This window comes from Rhipicephalus sanguineus, chromosome 11 (assembly GCF_013339695.2).
Source record: "Rhipicephalus sanguineus isolate Rsan-2018 chromosome 11, BIME_Rsan_1.4, whole genome shotgun sequence".
NCBI lineage: Eukaryota > Metazoa > Arthropoda > Arachnida > Ixodida > Ixodidae > Rhipicephalus > Rhipicephalus sanguineus.
Window position 1 is genome coordinate 21,881,801 of NC_051186.1, and position 14,254 is coordinate 21,896,054.

General features: G+C 48.0%; 1 protein-coding gene across 2 annotated transcripts in view; it reads left to right on the forward strand.

The window, feature by feature from the left end:
• The window catches only part of LOC119373762 (uncharacterized), a 143,599-nt gene that overhangs the window by 52,473 nt on the left and 76,872 nt on the right, over positions 1-14,254 (forward strand). For both annotated transcript variants that reach the window (XM_037643825.2, XM_037643826.2), the window contains exon 4: positions 5,422-5,562. In XM_037643825.2, coding sequence (XP_037499753.1) covers positions 5,422-5,562 — 141 coding nt within the window. The remainder of the gene's footprint in view (positions 1-5,421; positions 5,563-14,254) is intronic.

The window sequence follows — 14,254 nt, forward strand, 5'->3', positions numbered from 1 at the left end:
CTGAGCGCTCACTCTCGCCTAGCAGTTGCCGGGGCTTTGAGCGCGCAATGCGCAATGCCGCTGCTTCGCGCGCTCGTCGGCGGGGCAACCGCAGAAGATGCATGCGGCTCCTGCTTGTGCCAAAATGACAAAATTTGGGGCAAAATCCCTAGGTTGTCTGCGGCGAAAATTCATTATATCAAGGGTGCCTCCCGCTGCAATTTGATTACATAGGGGTCGCAAATACATATGCTTCTAATAGTAACAGCGGGGAATAGAAAAACTTCGTAATATCGAGGAATTTGTTGTATGGAGGTTCGTTATAGGCAGGTTTAACTGTAGTATAGCAGTGTGGTGCCTCGTGGTTGCATTCTGAGTTTATTTATTTGTTTATTAGTATACCCTCAAGACCAAGAGGGTGTTACAGAGGGGGTGGGTACAATATGAACACGGCAAAAATAATAACAACAGTGAATAAAATACAAGAAAAAGCAATAGTTAAAAAAAAGAAAAAAAAGAAAATGAAAAACAATAGTGTGCAGTTACACCATAAGGTGTTCCGAAACTGCGGACTTGAACAGCCCTTGGTCTTGGTGGCAGCAGTGGAGGGGGGAATGTTCGGAATATTTGAAGAATGTCTGTCCCTCCTGGTCATAACACGTGATATCCTGCACGAGGATTCCATTCGGTTCCTTGAGCTTGGCTCTCTTTCATCAGTGATCATGTTTGCTGGACATGAACCACGCGTGAACAAACCAATCTTTCTGTTCTCACCTGCGCACAGTAAGCTTGTCAAAAGGGCTATTGTTCAGGCTTGCTTCTCCAATGCATTAAACCAGTCCTGCTGTCACAGAGTAGGTGTGAGGTTTTAGGCACGGATAACTTGCCTGTATTACAACTATTGCCAATCTCGGTGGCTGAGATAATTTGCAGAAAAAGGAAAGAGCAGTATCGGTGAAGCTATGGTCGCCCGAAAGCAGACGGCGCAAAAGAACCGAAAGATCGCAGTGATTCCGTACTAGCATCAGGTTGCCAATCATGGTGCGGGTCGAGGTAAGTGTAGGTTTTTGCGCCCGCACAAGCTTCGTTCCTTATCAAGGAGAAGCATTCCTACAAGGAAATGAGACTCCCTTTGTGACATGAACCATCGTAACCGATTTATGGCATGTACAGTGATTCCACTCCTGCGCCGACTGCGCCAAAGTGCGCCAAATTGTATTTACTGCGCCATCCTGATAATATCGACGAAATTTGCGCCAAACTGCGCCAAAGTCTCGGGCTTGGGGGCGTCTATCACCGGCAATCGCACCGCCGGCGCGTCAGAACATGTGCAGCTCGATCTTGGGGCTGCCAATGAAGTCGCAATCATGGACCAAGAATTATTCCGCTGAATAAATAGCGCTCGCGCGTGCGTTCCGAGTAAGCCACGATGCCATGCACGGTGCTGACGCAGCTTCTGTTCTGCAAGTCGGCTCGACAGCAAAACGTGCTCTCCGCAGAGGCTCGTCTAGGCCTATCGGTAGCGAGAAAGTGCGACGGCGATTCATCGGCGGACGTCGTCTGTTCCAGAAACGCTGCTGATAGCTCGTTTCAAGCGTCGCACGGCACGTAAGGAAAGCAATGTTCAGTAATAACTACATGTGTGCCGCTAAAATGCCTGTCACTTCTGTTTCCGGACATCGCGGAATGAAATCTGGGAACGCTTGCAGTAGATATATGAGAGAATATCGAATTTTAATTGCTTAGCGTTTATGGAAGAGCACGCGAACGGTTGAAACGCGTTGACACTTTTCCTCAGATATACTTTATCCATGGATCTTCATCCAGAACAGCTTTTTCGTAATTCTTTCCGCCAGCACGTCCGAGTTTGTAATCACTCTGCGGTAAATACCCCCTAAAAGGCCCTGCCCTTTCGAGCTCACGTGCTAGGGTTCCAATTCGAATTTTTGCTTGCTTTTTTAAAAATTTCATCTCATTAGTAAAATCATATCTCCTGGTCGGAGCAGCCGCAAATGCGCAGCTGTCAGTAGAGAGCCCGTCGCTGACGGCCCACAGTGAAGCGGCTACGCCATGTTACACGTCCGCCCTTTCGGGGGTCAATAGCTAACGGTTAAAAAAACTCATTTTCGCTTAAGAGCGAAGCAGTGAATGCGATACCAAAAAATTGTATTGTTAAACGAAGTAAGGCTAGCAGCTAACTCTTTTGGATCCGATCTCGCGTAACTCAACAAAACGCTGGTTTAAGGGAATATGGCCGCTCCAGGAACCGAAGCGTTTTCTTGCTCTGAGTTCTCTAAACGCGAAGTAAGCGTTGAGAGCACAGCAAGTTTACGAGCCGTCTCCTGATGCCTCGAGATAGCGAGCGCGCAAGCGACTGCGCCCTTCGAACGATGCGCCCCCCCCCCTTCCGCTCCCCTGGCGTCCCGCCATGCTCCTTACGAAAGATGGGCGGGGCGTTTCCTCTCTGTTTGATGAGCAATCGACGGCAGGCCCGCACGCGGGAAGATGTTATCTCATGCGCTGTCCGTGCGATGGAGACTGACGGCCGGCTAGTTTAATCTCCGCTTCAGTCGCGTTCGTCGCCAGCGCTCGCGAGCTTTTACCCGCGGCTAGAATGCACGTGGTGATGTTATTAATTTGGACTTTATACGGAAAATTACGGCAACGGCGACGGCAAAAATCCGCCGAGAGTGTCCATATAATTGCTATCGCAATAAAAATTTTTAAAAAGTTGAGGAGCCATTTCACTCTTGAAGTGGATGATAAGCGAAGCTGTTTCGCGCATGGCACACAGGTGACATGGTGGAGGACAGTTTGGTATGTAGGGCCAGGCTGTTAACGTTCAAGACGCAATATTAATGCGAAAGCCTTAGATGCTTTATCAAACACGAAAATTGACCGTCGGCGGCGTCAGTCGATTGATGCTAAAAATAATCATCATGTGATGGCGTCATCATTGCGTTATAGATCGTCAAAACTTGTGACGTCATCATGGCGTAATATATCGTCATGTCACGTGATGACGCCATCACATGACATCGTCACTTTACACTGCTTCCGTGATCGGTGCGCTGATCATGGAGCTAGCGCAAAACCAGCTGAGGTGCAGAAAGCTTGCAGAGAGAGAGGGGGAGGATCAACCCATCGATCGAGAAGAAAAAGAACCTGGCTTTCGCCTTGGGGTTGTCTTAGGGGAATGCATCAGGGACAGTGTGGCTCTTTGGCATTGAGGCACTGCTGTACATCACGGCGTTTGTCTACCATGTCGGCTGATAACCACATAGATGTATTTAGAGTGTTATTTCGTAAAGTGCAATTATCTTGATCCGATATTTTGTTTATTTGCTAGTGTCGAAAATAATCGCCGAAGAGGTTAATCCAGAACACTCAACTGCATGAGCCCTTAATTTTTCATTAGCGAGTGAAATATGGAGTTCTCCTGAGCATAGGCGTGCGCAGGGTTCCCCATCAGGGGGGGCGAAGGTTCATCGCAGCGCCCCCCCCACCCTACTAAGTCAATGTATGGGGCAGATTTGGTGCCCCCCCCCCCTCTTAGGTGACTAGAAGGGTCAATGTACGGGGCAGATTTTGCGCCCCCCCTCTTAGGTGATTAGGAGGAGGGGCGCCCCCCCCTGCCCCCCCCCCTTTGTGCACGCCTATGCTTCTGAGATGATTTTTTCCATGAGATTTGCAATGAATCGAAATATTTCTAGCCTTCATAAGAGCCCCATAATAATACTCAGGTGCTTGAATGTTAATGCAAAATTATCTGCTCCAAAGTGCTCCAAGATGAAAACTTTGCTGCTCCAAAGTGCTCCAAAACGGAAATTTTGCTGCTCCGAAGTGCTCCAAGATGAAAATTTTGCTGCTCCAAAGTGCTCCAAAACGGAAATTTTGCTGCTCCAAAAATTGCTCCAAATCAGAAGTCCTCGGTAGCATCACTGCATGTACGAAGGGCATGGGGTACAGAATCCCTTTGAGCTATGGTCCTTGCTACTTGGGTCAAACTGGCAGATGTTGGAACGATCGGCTGCCAGAACCAACAATGTTCGGAACTGAAAGGAGGGTCTCCTGGGCTTACATTGTAGTGCATGTGGCTGCACCCCTGGGATCACTAAGAGCAAAGTGATTTTCTCCTACACAAACGACCACACCCGCATTATTGTGGAAGCAGCTTGCATGGCATGTGAAGAATTCCCATGCATAATAAGCCATTGTTAGCCTTATCCAAACAAAAGCTGTCAGTCCTGAAAGACGCCAGCACAAACGATAGGCGATGAGGGCGCCTTTCTATATGCACCGTTTTGCATGCCTTTCATTCTAAAAAGATAGGGTGTGCAAACATGGATACAAGAAATATGTCAGGACACCACAAACGCCAACAACTGAAGAGACACACAACGGCAGAAAAGAAAGAAGGCATGAAAAATTATCTGCGCATATGCCCATGCAATAGGCGAACATATCAATCCGGCACGCGTGGGGGTCTACGTTGAAGATAACTGTTAAGGCATTTGATTGCATCTTTATGCAAGTTAATCGACAGTTTGCTCATGCATGCGCTACCACTATTCTCGATATGCTATACTTCAATCATCAGGCCTGTTTCGTCATTTCTATGCCTGTACAACACTGCGCATTCAACGAATTGGAATCTTCTGCGTGGCAAAAACAGCATCACCAAAAGGGCTAAGGCACGGTTTTGCTGTTCAGAGGATCAAGCGACAATGTTAGTGTTACCTAAAGTTGCCCATGGGCAACATTACATCACTTCGCGGAGGAAGAGGACTAGTCATGCACAGGAGAGGGGTGGGGAATTGTTTCTTAAAATGTGGCGTCTGCAGGGTATACATCGCTGTGATATTCACAAAACGTTATTGTTGCAGCCTTCTGAACAAATGAGCAAGCTTATTTGGGAAGTGCAAAAAAAAAGTCTGGACCTGTTTCCTGGGCTCCTTAATGTAGTAGGCATGCAGAATTAGTTAGAATGTGTTTCTCCCCTTGAATAATATGGGAGTGGAATAGCTTACCATCTTCAGTGGTTGATGTAATATCGAATATGTTTTATGTAATGTTGGATTAGCGGAATATTACAGTTCACGTTTTTCTCTGCATGCTGGCAGTGTGTGTATTTCTTTGATCGTTTTGCTTACTTTTTGTACTCCATTTATATGTCATGGTACACAAGTTTGCTTACTTTGTGTTTATTGTAAAGCCTGTAAAAGGGCTGTGGGTATTGCAGAAATAAATAAATTCTAACATTTGCCAGACAAGTGCAGTGCTACAGTAGTGAATTTAGTATGAAGCTTTGGGATGCGAGTAACGTTAGCAAAATGCCTCCAAATGGCTTCCGCTTGCCAGGTCCGAAGCAAGCAAGAGTGAATATTAGGCTTGTCATTACGCTAGTCAAGGCTTGTCATTTTCTCTCACTGTGTGTTGCAGGGCGCAAGCTTGGTGACCCGTGTCGATCAGATGCCCAGTGTGAAGCTGGCAGCAATGCGTCGGCGTGCCGCGGTTCCTCTTGCCGCTGCAAGGATGGCTACTACCAGGAGTCCATAGGGGGCAACAGCACCTGTGTTCCAGGTATGCCCGCGTTACTTGTTCTAGTGCATTTCAGCATTAAGTGAGGTTACGGTATAGATCGAAAGTGAGAGCTGACTACAGTTAATCCTTGGTATAGTGAAACCTCGAGTGTCATTATCTCAACACTTCATTATATTGAAATGTGACCTTTTATGCAGAGCATAGTCGCCGAAGGAGTCATTTTGACTCAGAAAATGCTGCAAGGATGTTCAAGTAATACAACAATAAAAAAAAAATGTAATTTCAATAGTCTAAGAACAATTCCAATTTTTTAACCCGAGATTTGGCAACCACAATTTGATGGTGCACCAGCAAAGTGCACTTCACAGCACATGTATGTTTTTGCGTAAAGCCGGAAGAAATGGCAGGTCCAATGTGCTGTGGTGATACGGGTTAAACGAAGCTGTTGCCGCAAACGCTCCTTTCTTTCTCTGTTTTATGTTACCGGCCCACTACACGTGTATTACTGCCTTGCACAAACAGCGCCCGAACGTCTGGGAACATTCCAGATTATTTTGGAATGTTCTGTTAGGGTTGAGCGCGCAAATTCGAACAGTTAAGTTTATTCTGGAACTATTGCAGCCACCAGCGATAAGGCTCGAATGTTCAATGCCGCATGTATAAAAGCCGATGCGCCTTGCCGGAGATCAGATGATAAACAGCCGGCGCTCTGTTCGCCGCTATCAGCCTACAGCATGTATTGCTTGTCGTTTGACTTTTCGTGTCCCGGGCACAGGTTCACCCAACTAAAGAGTTACATCTTTAATTGCCCGACTGCCGTCTTCTTCGCTGTCAAGACCACATGACATCTGGTGGAGGTGCGATGTTCCAGACGTCAAAAAGCCATGATCCAAACCCCAAGCCTACAAGACACCAAAGGCATCATGGATCATTGAGCCAGCCTCAGACAACAAGGACTGCCACCAGAATACGGACCTCTACCCAACAGGACCAGGAGCACCCCGGCCATGACCGGCCATCATCAGCGACGATGACAGCTCCCATGACAACCACATCTGTGCTTCTACAGCAACCAAGGGAGCTACCAACTTTTTGAAGATCACTATGTGAAGACCCGGAAAGTTGGCTTGAAGGATATGACCTGTCGCCACGTTCAACAGGTGGGACTGCGATGAGAAGTTGTGCCACTTCTATTTTTCCTTTCAAGACTGTGCCAAGACGTGCTTTGAGAATAGGGAGGCCATGCTGATGACTTGGGACCTGGAAAAAGAAGGTTCGCTTCTTGATGCAGGGAGTTAAGCAAAAACTGTTTGCTGGCCTTGTATGCAACCTAGCGAAGACGGTCATACAATTTGTCTCAGAGGCCACGACGACCAAAAAGTCCCTTGAAATGTGTACCAGGCAGTACGATCATCGCATTCCCACGAAGACCTGCATGATACCATCAGAGCAATCGTTAGGGAGGAGCTACGGAAACTGTTGCCATCCTCGTAGCCTCGGGTGGACTCGATTTTCGACGCAGTACGCCACAAAATCCAGCATTTTCTGGGAGCACCTGAACCAGCGCAGCCTGAGCCACAAGTGATGAGCTACGCTGCTGTAGTCCGCCATACCGCTCCCTCTCCACGCCCACGTCAAGGCGTTGCGCCGCCATCACCAACGCCATACCCTCTGCCTGTTGGCCCGCGCTATGCGCCAAGAAAATCCGACATTTGGCACGCCCTTGACAACTGCCCGCTCTGCTACCACCACTGCCAGTACCGCCAGATGGGCTTAGGAGGCTTCGCCGTGAATGCACCACTTCCACAGCGTGGTGAGCAGCCACATGACATTGTCGACTACTTGGCTGACACCGAACGGACACCTCAATACCCATCGCGTTCGCCGTTACCAGGACACTACCAGTCCCCTCAGCGACGACCGCAGTACAGTGGCCCACACCAGGACCATTCCACGAGCCCATATCTGGAATACTAAGGGCAGCAACTGGTGGAGGTGCGTTTTTTGCTGAGCAATGAAATATCGAAGATCCTCCACCGCTTCCAACGATGCCACGACGAAACTTCGCGGCCTGAAGAAGACCTGACGACGCGACGCAGAAGCAGCGGAACAAGCTGATGTAGCCGTGACCCGACGCCGCGACTTAGCCGCAACACAGAACGACGGATTAGCGACCTCAACATACTATTCGACTGCCACGACATCATCAGTCGACCATTCCCCACAAACTTCAAGAAAGTTGAGACTGCTTCACCAGGCCTCAATATCTGGACCACTGGAGGCCATCTAGTAACACCGGCTGGAGTCTGCACAGCAAGAGTCGCCATCAATAACCGGACTTATCGTGCGAGCTTTGTAATCCTACAACATTGCTCCAGGGATGTGATACTTGGGATGGACTTAATAAATCACCACGGTGTCGTCATTGACCTCAGATCTCAGTCGATAACACTAACCTTAGAAAAAATGCTGCTGCCCCATGCAGTGCCAGGGAACCACGCCTTAAATGTGCTTGACGAGCAGGTCACTGTTCCTCTCTACAGCGTCGTCATTTCCGTCAGCACCGAAGAACCCGCAGACCTAGAAGGCTTAATAGAACGCGTTGCTGGGCGAGTTGGTGCATTGTCTGAAAATAAAAGCAGAGCGCAAGAAAAGACTGGACACAAAAGACAAGAAGACGGGACGGGCGCTCACTACCAACTGATTTTATTACGAAAGAATTGGGGGAAAATATAGAGAGCGTACGTCACAAGCGCGCCTGCACACACATCGCAAAGCTAATCATAAGAAAATCTACTGCATATTGCGGCAAAGCAATTGAAATTCCCGCTCCCGCAAGCACACTGACGTTTGGCTGACGCAATCTGCGCCCTTCTTTTTCATGTAGAACGCCTCCAACAGTTCACGAGCAACTGTTTCTCTGCTTCGTCCCAGTACCTTCAAACGAGCAAACAAAGGCACGCAGCCACACGCTGCACAGTGCGCAGGAAGGTGCGCGCCCTTATCATTTGTGAGTGTCAACCAACGAGCCCGTGAGCATGAGTTGACATGAGCCCGTGAGCATGAGCGCTCGTACCGCCGTCAATCCGCAGTGTACGGCGTACGCCACAAGCTCAGCGGAGCAGATATCTACAGATGACTGTGATAAGGTTGTCGGCTATAAGTCATAATGGCACGTTCTTCGACGGCCGCCACCTCGCCTTCGCTCATTTCTAATGCTTATCCGCGAAGGCATCGCCGCAATCGCGCGGGAGTCGTAATCACCGATCGACCGGTCTCTGCCGTTCCCGAAAAGACGGACAACTTTTTGCGGCACATTGTGGCGTCGACAAGTTTAGGGACGCAGTGAACCTTTTTGCGATGGAAAGTTATCGCGATTATCACTTCTTGCATTTATGCCTTCTTGCGTTCCAAGGCATTGTTTAGTTCATCGCAGGCGGTCGTAGCTGCAGAGAACGGCGTCACGAAAGGTTACTGTGCGAAAGCTGACCGCAAGGCTTCATGCTGCCTACTATTTTGTTTTACCCTCAATGCCATTATACCACTGAAGAAAAGGCTGGAAAGTGAGTGACCTCGCTCGCAGCGTCCGAAATCTGCGCGCGGTGCTCGCCGATCTGGGTAGCTTAGTCGCGAGTAAACTGCAGCGAGGCACGGGCGAGCGCGCGTTCCTGTCACGCTTTAGAAGGCATGTTTTAACTTTTTTTTTTCGCTTCGTATGCGCCATATTTTTACCGCGACCGTGTCTGAAGTGTTTGTTGTAAAAGTAGGAGGCTTTGAAAAATGTTCGCTATATCCGGACGCAGCTTCAATGGTTAGCATAGGAAAACCGTAAGTGCACACAAATATGGTCGTTATAACCGATAGATCGTTATATGTGGGATCGTTATAAGTGGGTTCGACTGTATTTCTGTGCTTTTGACCATCGCCGGTTGCCGTTAAGAGTGGCAGCTGTTCGAATGTTGCCTCGTCAGCTGGAAACTGCATCGTCGGCACGTTCTCACGACCGACCAAGGCAGCGGTGCAACATTTCTCCGATAACAATGCTGGCGCCGGCTAGTTTAAGATACCTGTGTTCGCTGTATGGTGAGAGTCCCGTTCGCTGTCTGTTCAGTATGTCATCGAGCCGTACCTCGGCGTATCCTCACCGTATTCTCACGTTCCTGAGAAACCGCAACACAGCAACCAAGCAGACTCGCATTTTCACGGTAGCTGCAGACAGCCGGGGGATGGGTCCGCGCCGGCCCGATGCCCCACGATCCTTTCTTCTAGTCTTTAGTTCTTTGTTGTCAGCCCGCACTCGCTGTGCGCCCGCATTCGAAGAGCAAACAGCATCGAAGTACCGCCACTGGGAGAAGGGTGCACGCAGCTTTGCCGTGTTGAATACGATTCAAGCGCGAGCAGTGCGACGAGGCGGTGTATCGGAGTGTGGGTCGAAACCCATCTCAGCTGTCATTCGTTCCAAACGTGCACGCAGGTTTGCGTCCATGGTTGGCAGAGCGATGAAAACACTACGGCAGTTCGAGGTGCACACCCAACATTACCAAACAGACTCGCAGTTTTCAAGCACGCGCGATACACGGTGCGATGGCCTTCGCTCGACGACGAGCGCGCAAGCCGACCGGAAGTGGCGCCACAGACCACGTGGTTGCCCCGAGACGCCAGAGAGAAAAAAATAAAGAAAAAAAATGCCGCCGGCGCTGACGTAACTCTTCGGCGCCTCTTCGTACTTCCGTCCTCCCTCCCTTCATGCCCCGTGCAGCTTTCCGCGCGCTCGCGGCGTTGAGTTGAGGGAGAAAGCTGCGGAACGTGATCTCTATAATTTGGTAACACCACTTAGACTTGACGGATTCGAAAAATTTTTGCGGCATATGACTCGTGAAGAGTTATACGTCAATAATGAGACTATTCCAATATAACTAAGAAAGGTGTTGCAGGGCCCCTTTAAGCCGTTTTTTGTGTGTTAGCGAACCTGAGGACTGTACTTTTTGCTTTATTATTCTAATTTCTTTGTGTATCCACTTCATATTCGATAACAAACATCAGGACGATGTCTTTTCAGAGGGCGGCAATGCCACACACGCCCCTTTCTTTCTATGTTTTATGTCACCGGCCCACTACATGTGTATTACTTAGGCTTGTGCGAATAGTAAATTTTAGGTTCGAAGCGAATTCGAAGAGATTTTGGTCGAATAATTTCGAATCGAATTTGAATAGTATATATCACATATTATAAAGAAAAGTGAGCATATTTGTCATGACCCAACCAACTTGCACAACATTTTTTTTAAATTGTAACAAGGCATGTGCAAATGTCATTCTTTTTGGTTCAAAGGAAGTGGAAGCAACTTTTAATAGTAGCGGGATTTGGCTTTCGGTAGAATGCAAATGATAATATGTTACGTTTTAAAATTTACTATACTTGGAGCATATAAGCCGGTATAACAAGTTTTTAAACTTAAATAATGATGAATCGATGTGAGGGAATATGTTCATTTAACCTTAAAGAGGCTTCGCGGCAGTGCGGATTTTTCCTGGAAAGGTGTATTCACTGTATAGCACCCCTCCACTGCAGTGAAACAACCTTTACAGGAGGTTACAAGCTGACAGTGCGGATTTTTCCTGGAAAGGTGTATTCACGGTATAGCACCCCTCCACTGCAGTGAAACCACCTTTACCGGGGGGTTATTAGCGGCTAATATACACCCATTCGTTCATTTCGAATACTTCGAAATTTTCAATAATTTAAATTCGACTCGAAGCGAATTCGAATACTGTATTATTCGTTCGAATATTCGAAGTGCTCGAATATTCGCACAAGCCTAGTATTACTGCCTTACGCAAACTGCGCCCGAATGTCTGGGAACATTCCAGATTATTTTGGAATCTTCTGTTCGGCTTGAGCGCGCAAATGCAAACAGTTGAGTTTATTCTGGAACTAACGTGGCCACCAGCGATAAGGCTCAAATGTTCGATGTCGCATGTGTAAAAGCCGACGCGCCTTACTGGAGATCAGGTTATCGATGGCCGACGCTCTGTTCACCGCTATCAGACTATAGCGTGTATTGCTTGTCATTTGACTTTTCGTTTCCTGGGCACAGATCAGCCCAAATAAAGAGTTACGTCTTTAATAGCCTGACACGCTGTCTTCTTCGCTATCATGCGTATTCTGCCACTGCAACCTGTCATCAGAACCACAGGGCTTGCCGAGAGCGCTGTGATGCAGATCTTATGTTGTTTACCAAACCGAGCCTGTCCTCAGCCACTCAGCTGAGGATAGTTCACTATCCTCAGCCGACAAAAATGCAAGATCATAACTGTTGATTGCCAAAAATACAAAAGAGCCTCTTTCTAAAATAGTACGAAAGTAGACGACAACATGCACTATGGCATGTTCGTTTATGGTAGCCATGTTTTCTGTTTTGCGACATTGAAAACAGGACCCATTTTGGCGTCGTGAAACTCTGTCGCCACTATGCATTGGGTAAAAAAAAAGAATCTTGCAAGTCGACTTTATCTCTGAACATTCGCATGATTTTATAGAGCTGATAGCAGTGGGCCTGGTAACTGCAAGCACATCCAAGAAATTATGGTCATCCACGTACAATTTGTTGCAGCAGTGCCCTTGCCAAAAAATACTTTTATTTGCAGTAAATGTGCCTGTTTCATTTGCTTCCACTGGAAATTATTCTTTACAGAGTCTATGCTCCATCTCACCACTACCGTTCAGCATTGCCAAAGCTACTGAGTGTAAGCAAGCCACATGCTTGCACAGCAAATTATAGTTCCAGTTATAGTTACCGCATAATTCGCAGGGTTGACACATCAGCGCTTGTTTAGCACGTGTTACATCACATTGAAACATGATATATTTATTTTTCATTGGATTTGCATCGTATTTCTTTAGCTGTTGTATCAGTAACCGCCGCTAACTGTGACTACAAATCAACATGACAACACCGATGCTGACGCGACTGCGTGCACTTCGATTCAAACTTGCTCCCACTACTTGCTGACGGCGCTGACAGCAAGAAATAAATTGTGAAACAAGCCATCATTTCGTGCCATTTCACGACGAGGACAAATCATCAGGTACATTTTGCAATTACTGGCTAGAGCAGCTGTTTGTTTAGCTACGCCTGCTAAACCTAACGCTTTGAAGATTTGATAACGGTTCATGAAAATATCACAGTGGTGTCACAAATACATTGCTGTCGAAGAGTCAGGACATAAGTCTAAGGCAAATACAAATGTCAGTTTGGAACTTGCGGACCACACAGCGCACGACAACGTGATAAATCAGAGGTGGGTGGCACCAGCATCGATGGGTGCAGCCAAGTTCCATTCTATTTTTTTTTTACGGCGCTGCCGTCTGCTCGCTTCACTCGCGCAATGCGTGCGCGCAGACATCACGGGGATTCTCAGCAGACAACGCGGTGCAGATGAATGCAGTGGTTCCACTCCTGCGCCAAAGTGCGCCAAATGCGATTTACTGCGCCATCTTGATACAGTAGAACCCCGCTGTTACGTTCCTCACTGCTGCGTTTTCCCGGCTGTTACGTCGTTTTCCGCGGGTCCCGGCATAGCTCCCATAGAATACAATGTATTGGGAACCCCGCTGTTACGTCGTAACTGTCGGACCGTTCCCGTATGATACGTCGCGAAGTGCGCTCGGAGCCGACCGAGTGACTACCAAAGAGAGCGGCCATGGTGCATTTTCACGCAGCTTGGCCTCGTTTGACCGTAATATTAGCCGCATGAGAGGCGCAAGCAACAGAATCTTTCAACTGATGCAAACAAAAGCATGGCCTTCGAGATTCAAATTGCAAAGATGGCGTCTATGACGTAACTGCTCGCGAAAGCAAGGCCTTCGAGATTGGCATTTACTATTAACAAAAGCATAGCCTTTGAGATTTGTATTGCACAAACATGGCGTGTATGACGTAACTGCTTGCGAAAGCAAGGCCTTCGAGATTGGCATTCACTTCTGCCATCGCGTTGGCGTAGACTCATCATCATCGTTATTTGTCGGAGAACGGGAGGAGTTCGAGCTGGTTGGAGCTTGCACGGTCGTGCGTGCGGTTCGCGGTCGGACTCGCCGCGCCGGTCGTGATTGCGTGTGCTTAGTTCTTTCATACCTACAGCTGTTGGTGTTAAAAAAATCACATACGTTGATTACATTTCTGTGGATGAGGCCGTCCTAAGCTCCGCGTTTCTATCCATCGATTAGATTGCGGCTGAGCGCGCCGATTTTCGTGCTGCTCGTAAGAATTGAAATAAAATTCTGTACCACTAAATATTTTGCCGTTTTTCCTGTTTTTCGGCTCTTACGTTTCCCGTCTCTTACGTTTATTTCCTACGGTCCCTTCAAAAACGTATCAGCGGGGTTCTACTGTAATATCTATGGAAATTGTGGCGAACTGCGCCGTAGTCTTGGTGATGGGGTTGTTTAGCACCGGCAATCGCAAAAACATGTGCAGCTTGATCTTGGGGCTCAACCACGGATCAAGAATTATTCCACTGAATAAACGGCGCTCGTGCGGGCTTCCCGAGTAGTAAGCCACGATGCCATACACAGTGCCGATGCAGCTGCTGTTGTGCAAGCTGGCTCCACGGCAAAACGCACTCTCTGCAGAGGCTCATGACATCGAGGCCAATCGATAGCGAGAAAGTGTGGCAGCGATTCATCGGCGGACGTTTTCTGTTCCAGAAACACTCCTGATAGCTCGCTTCA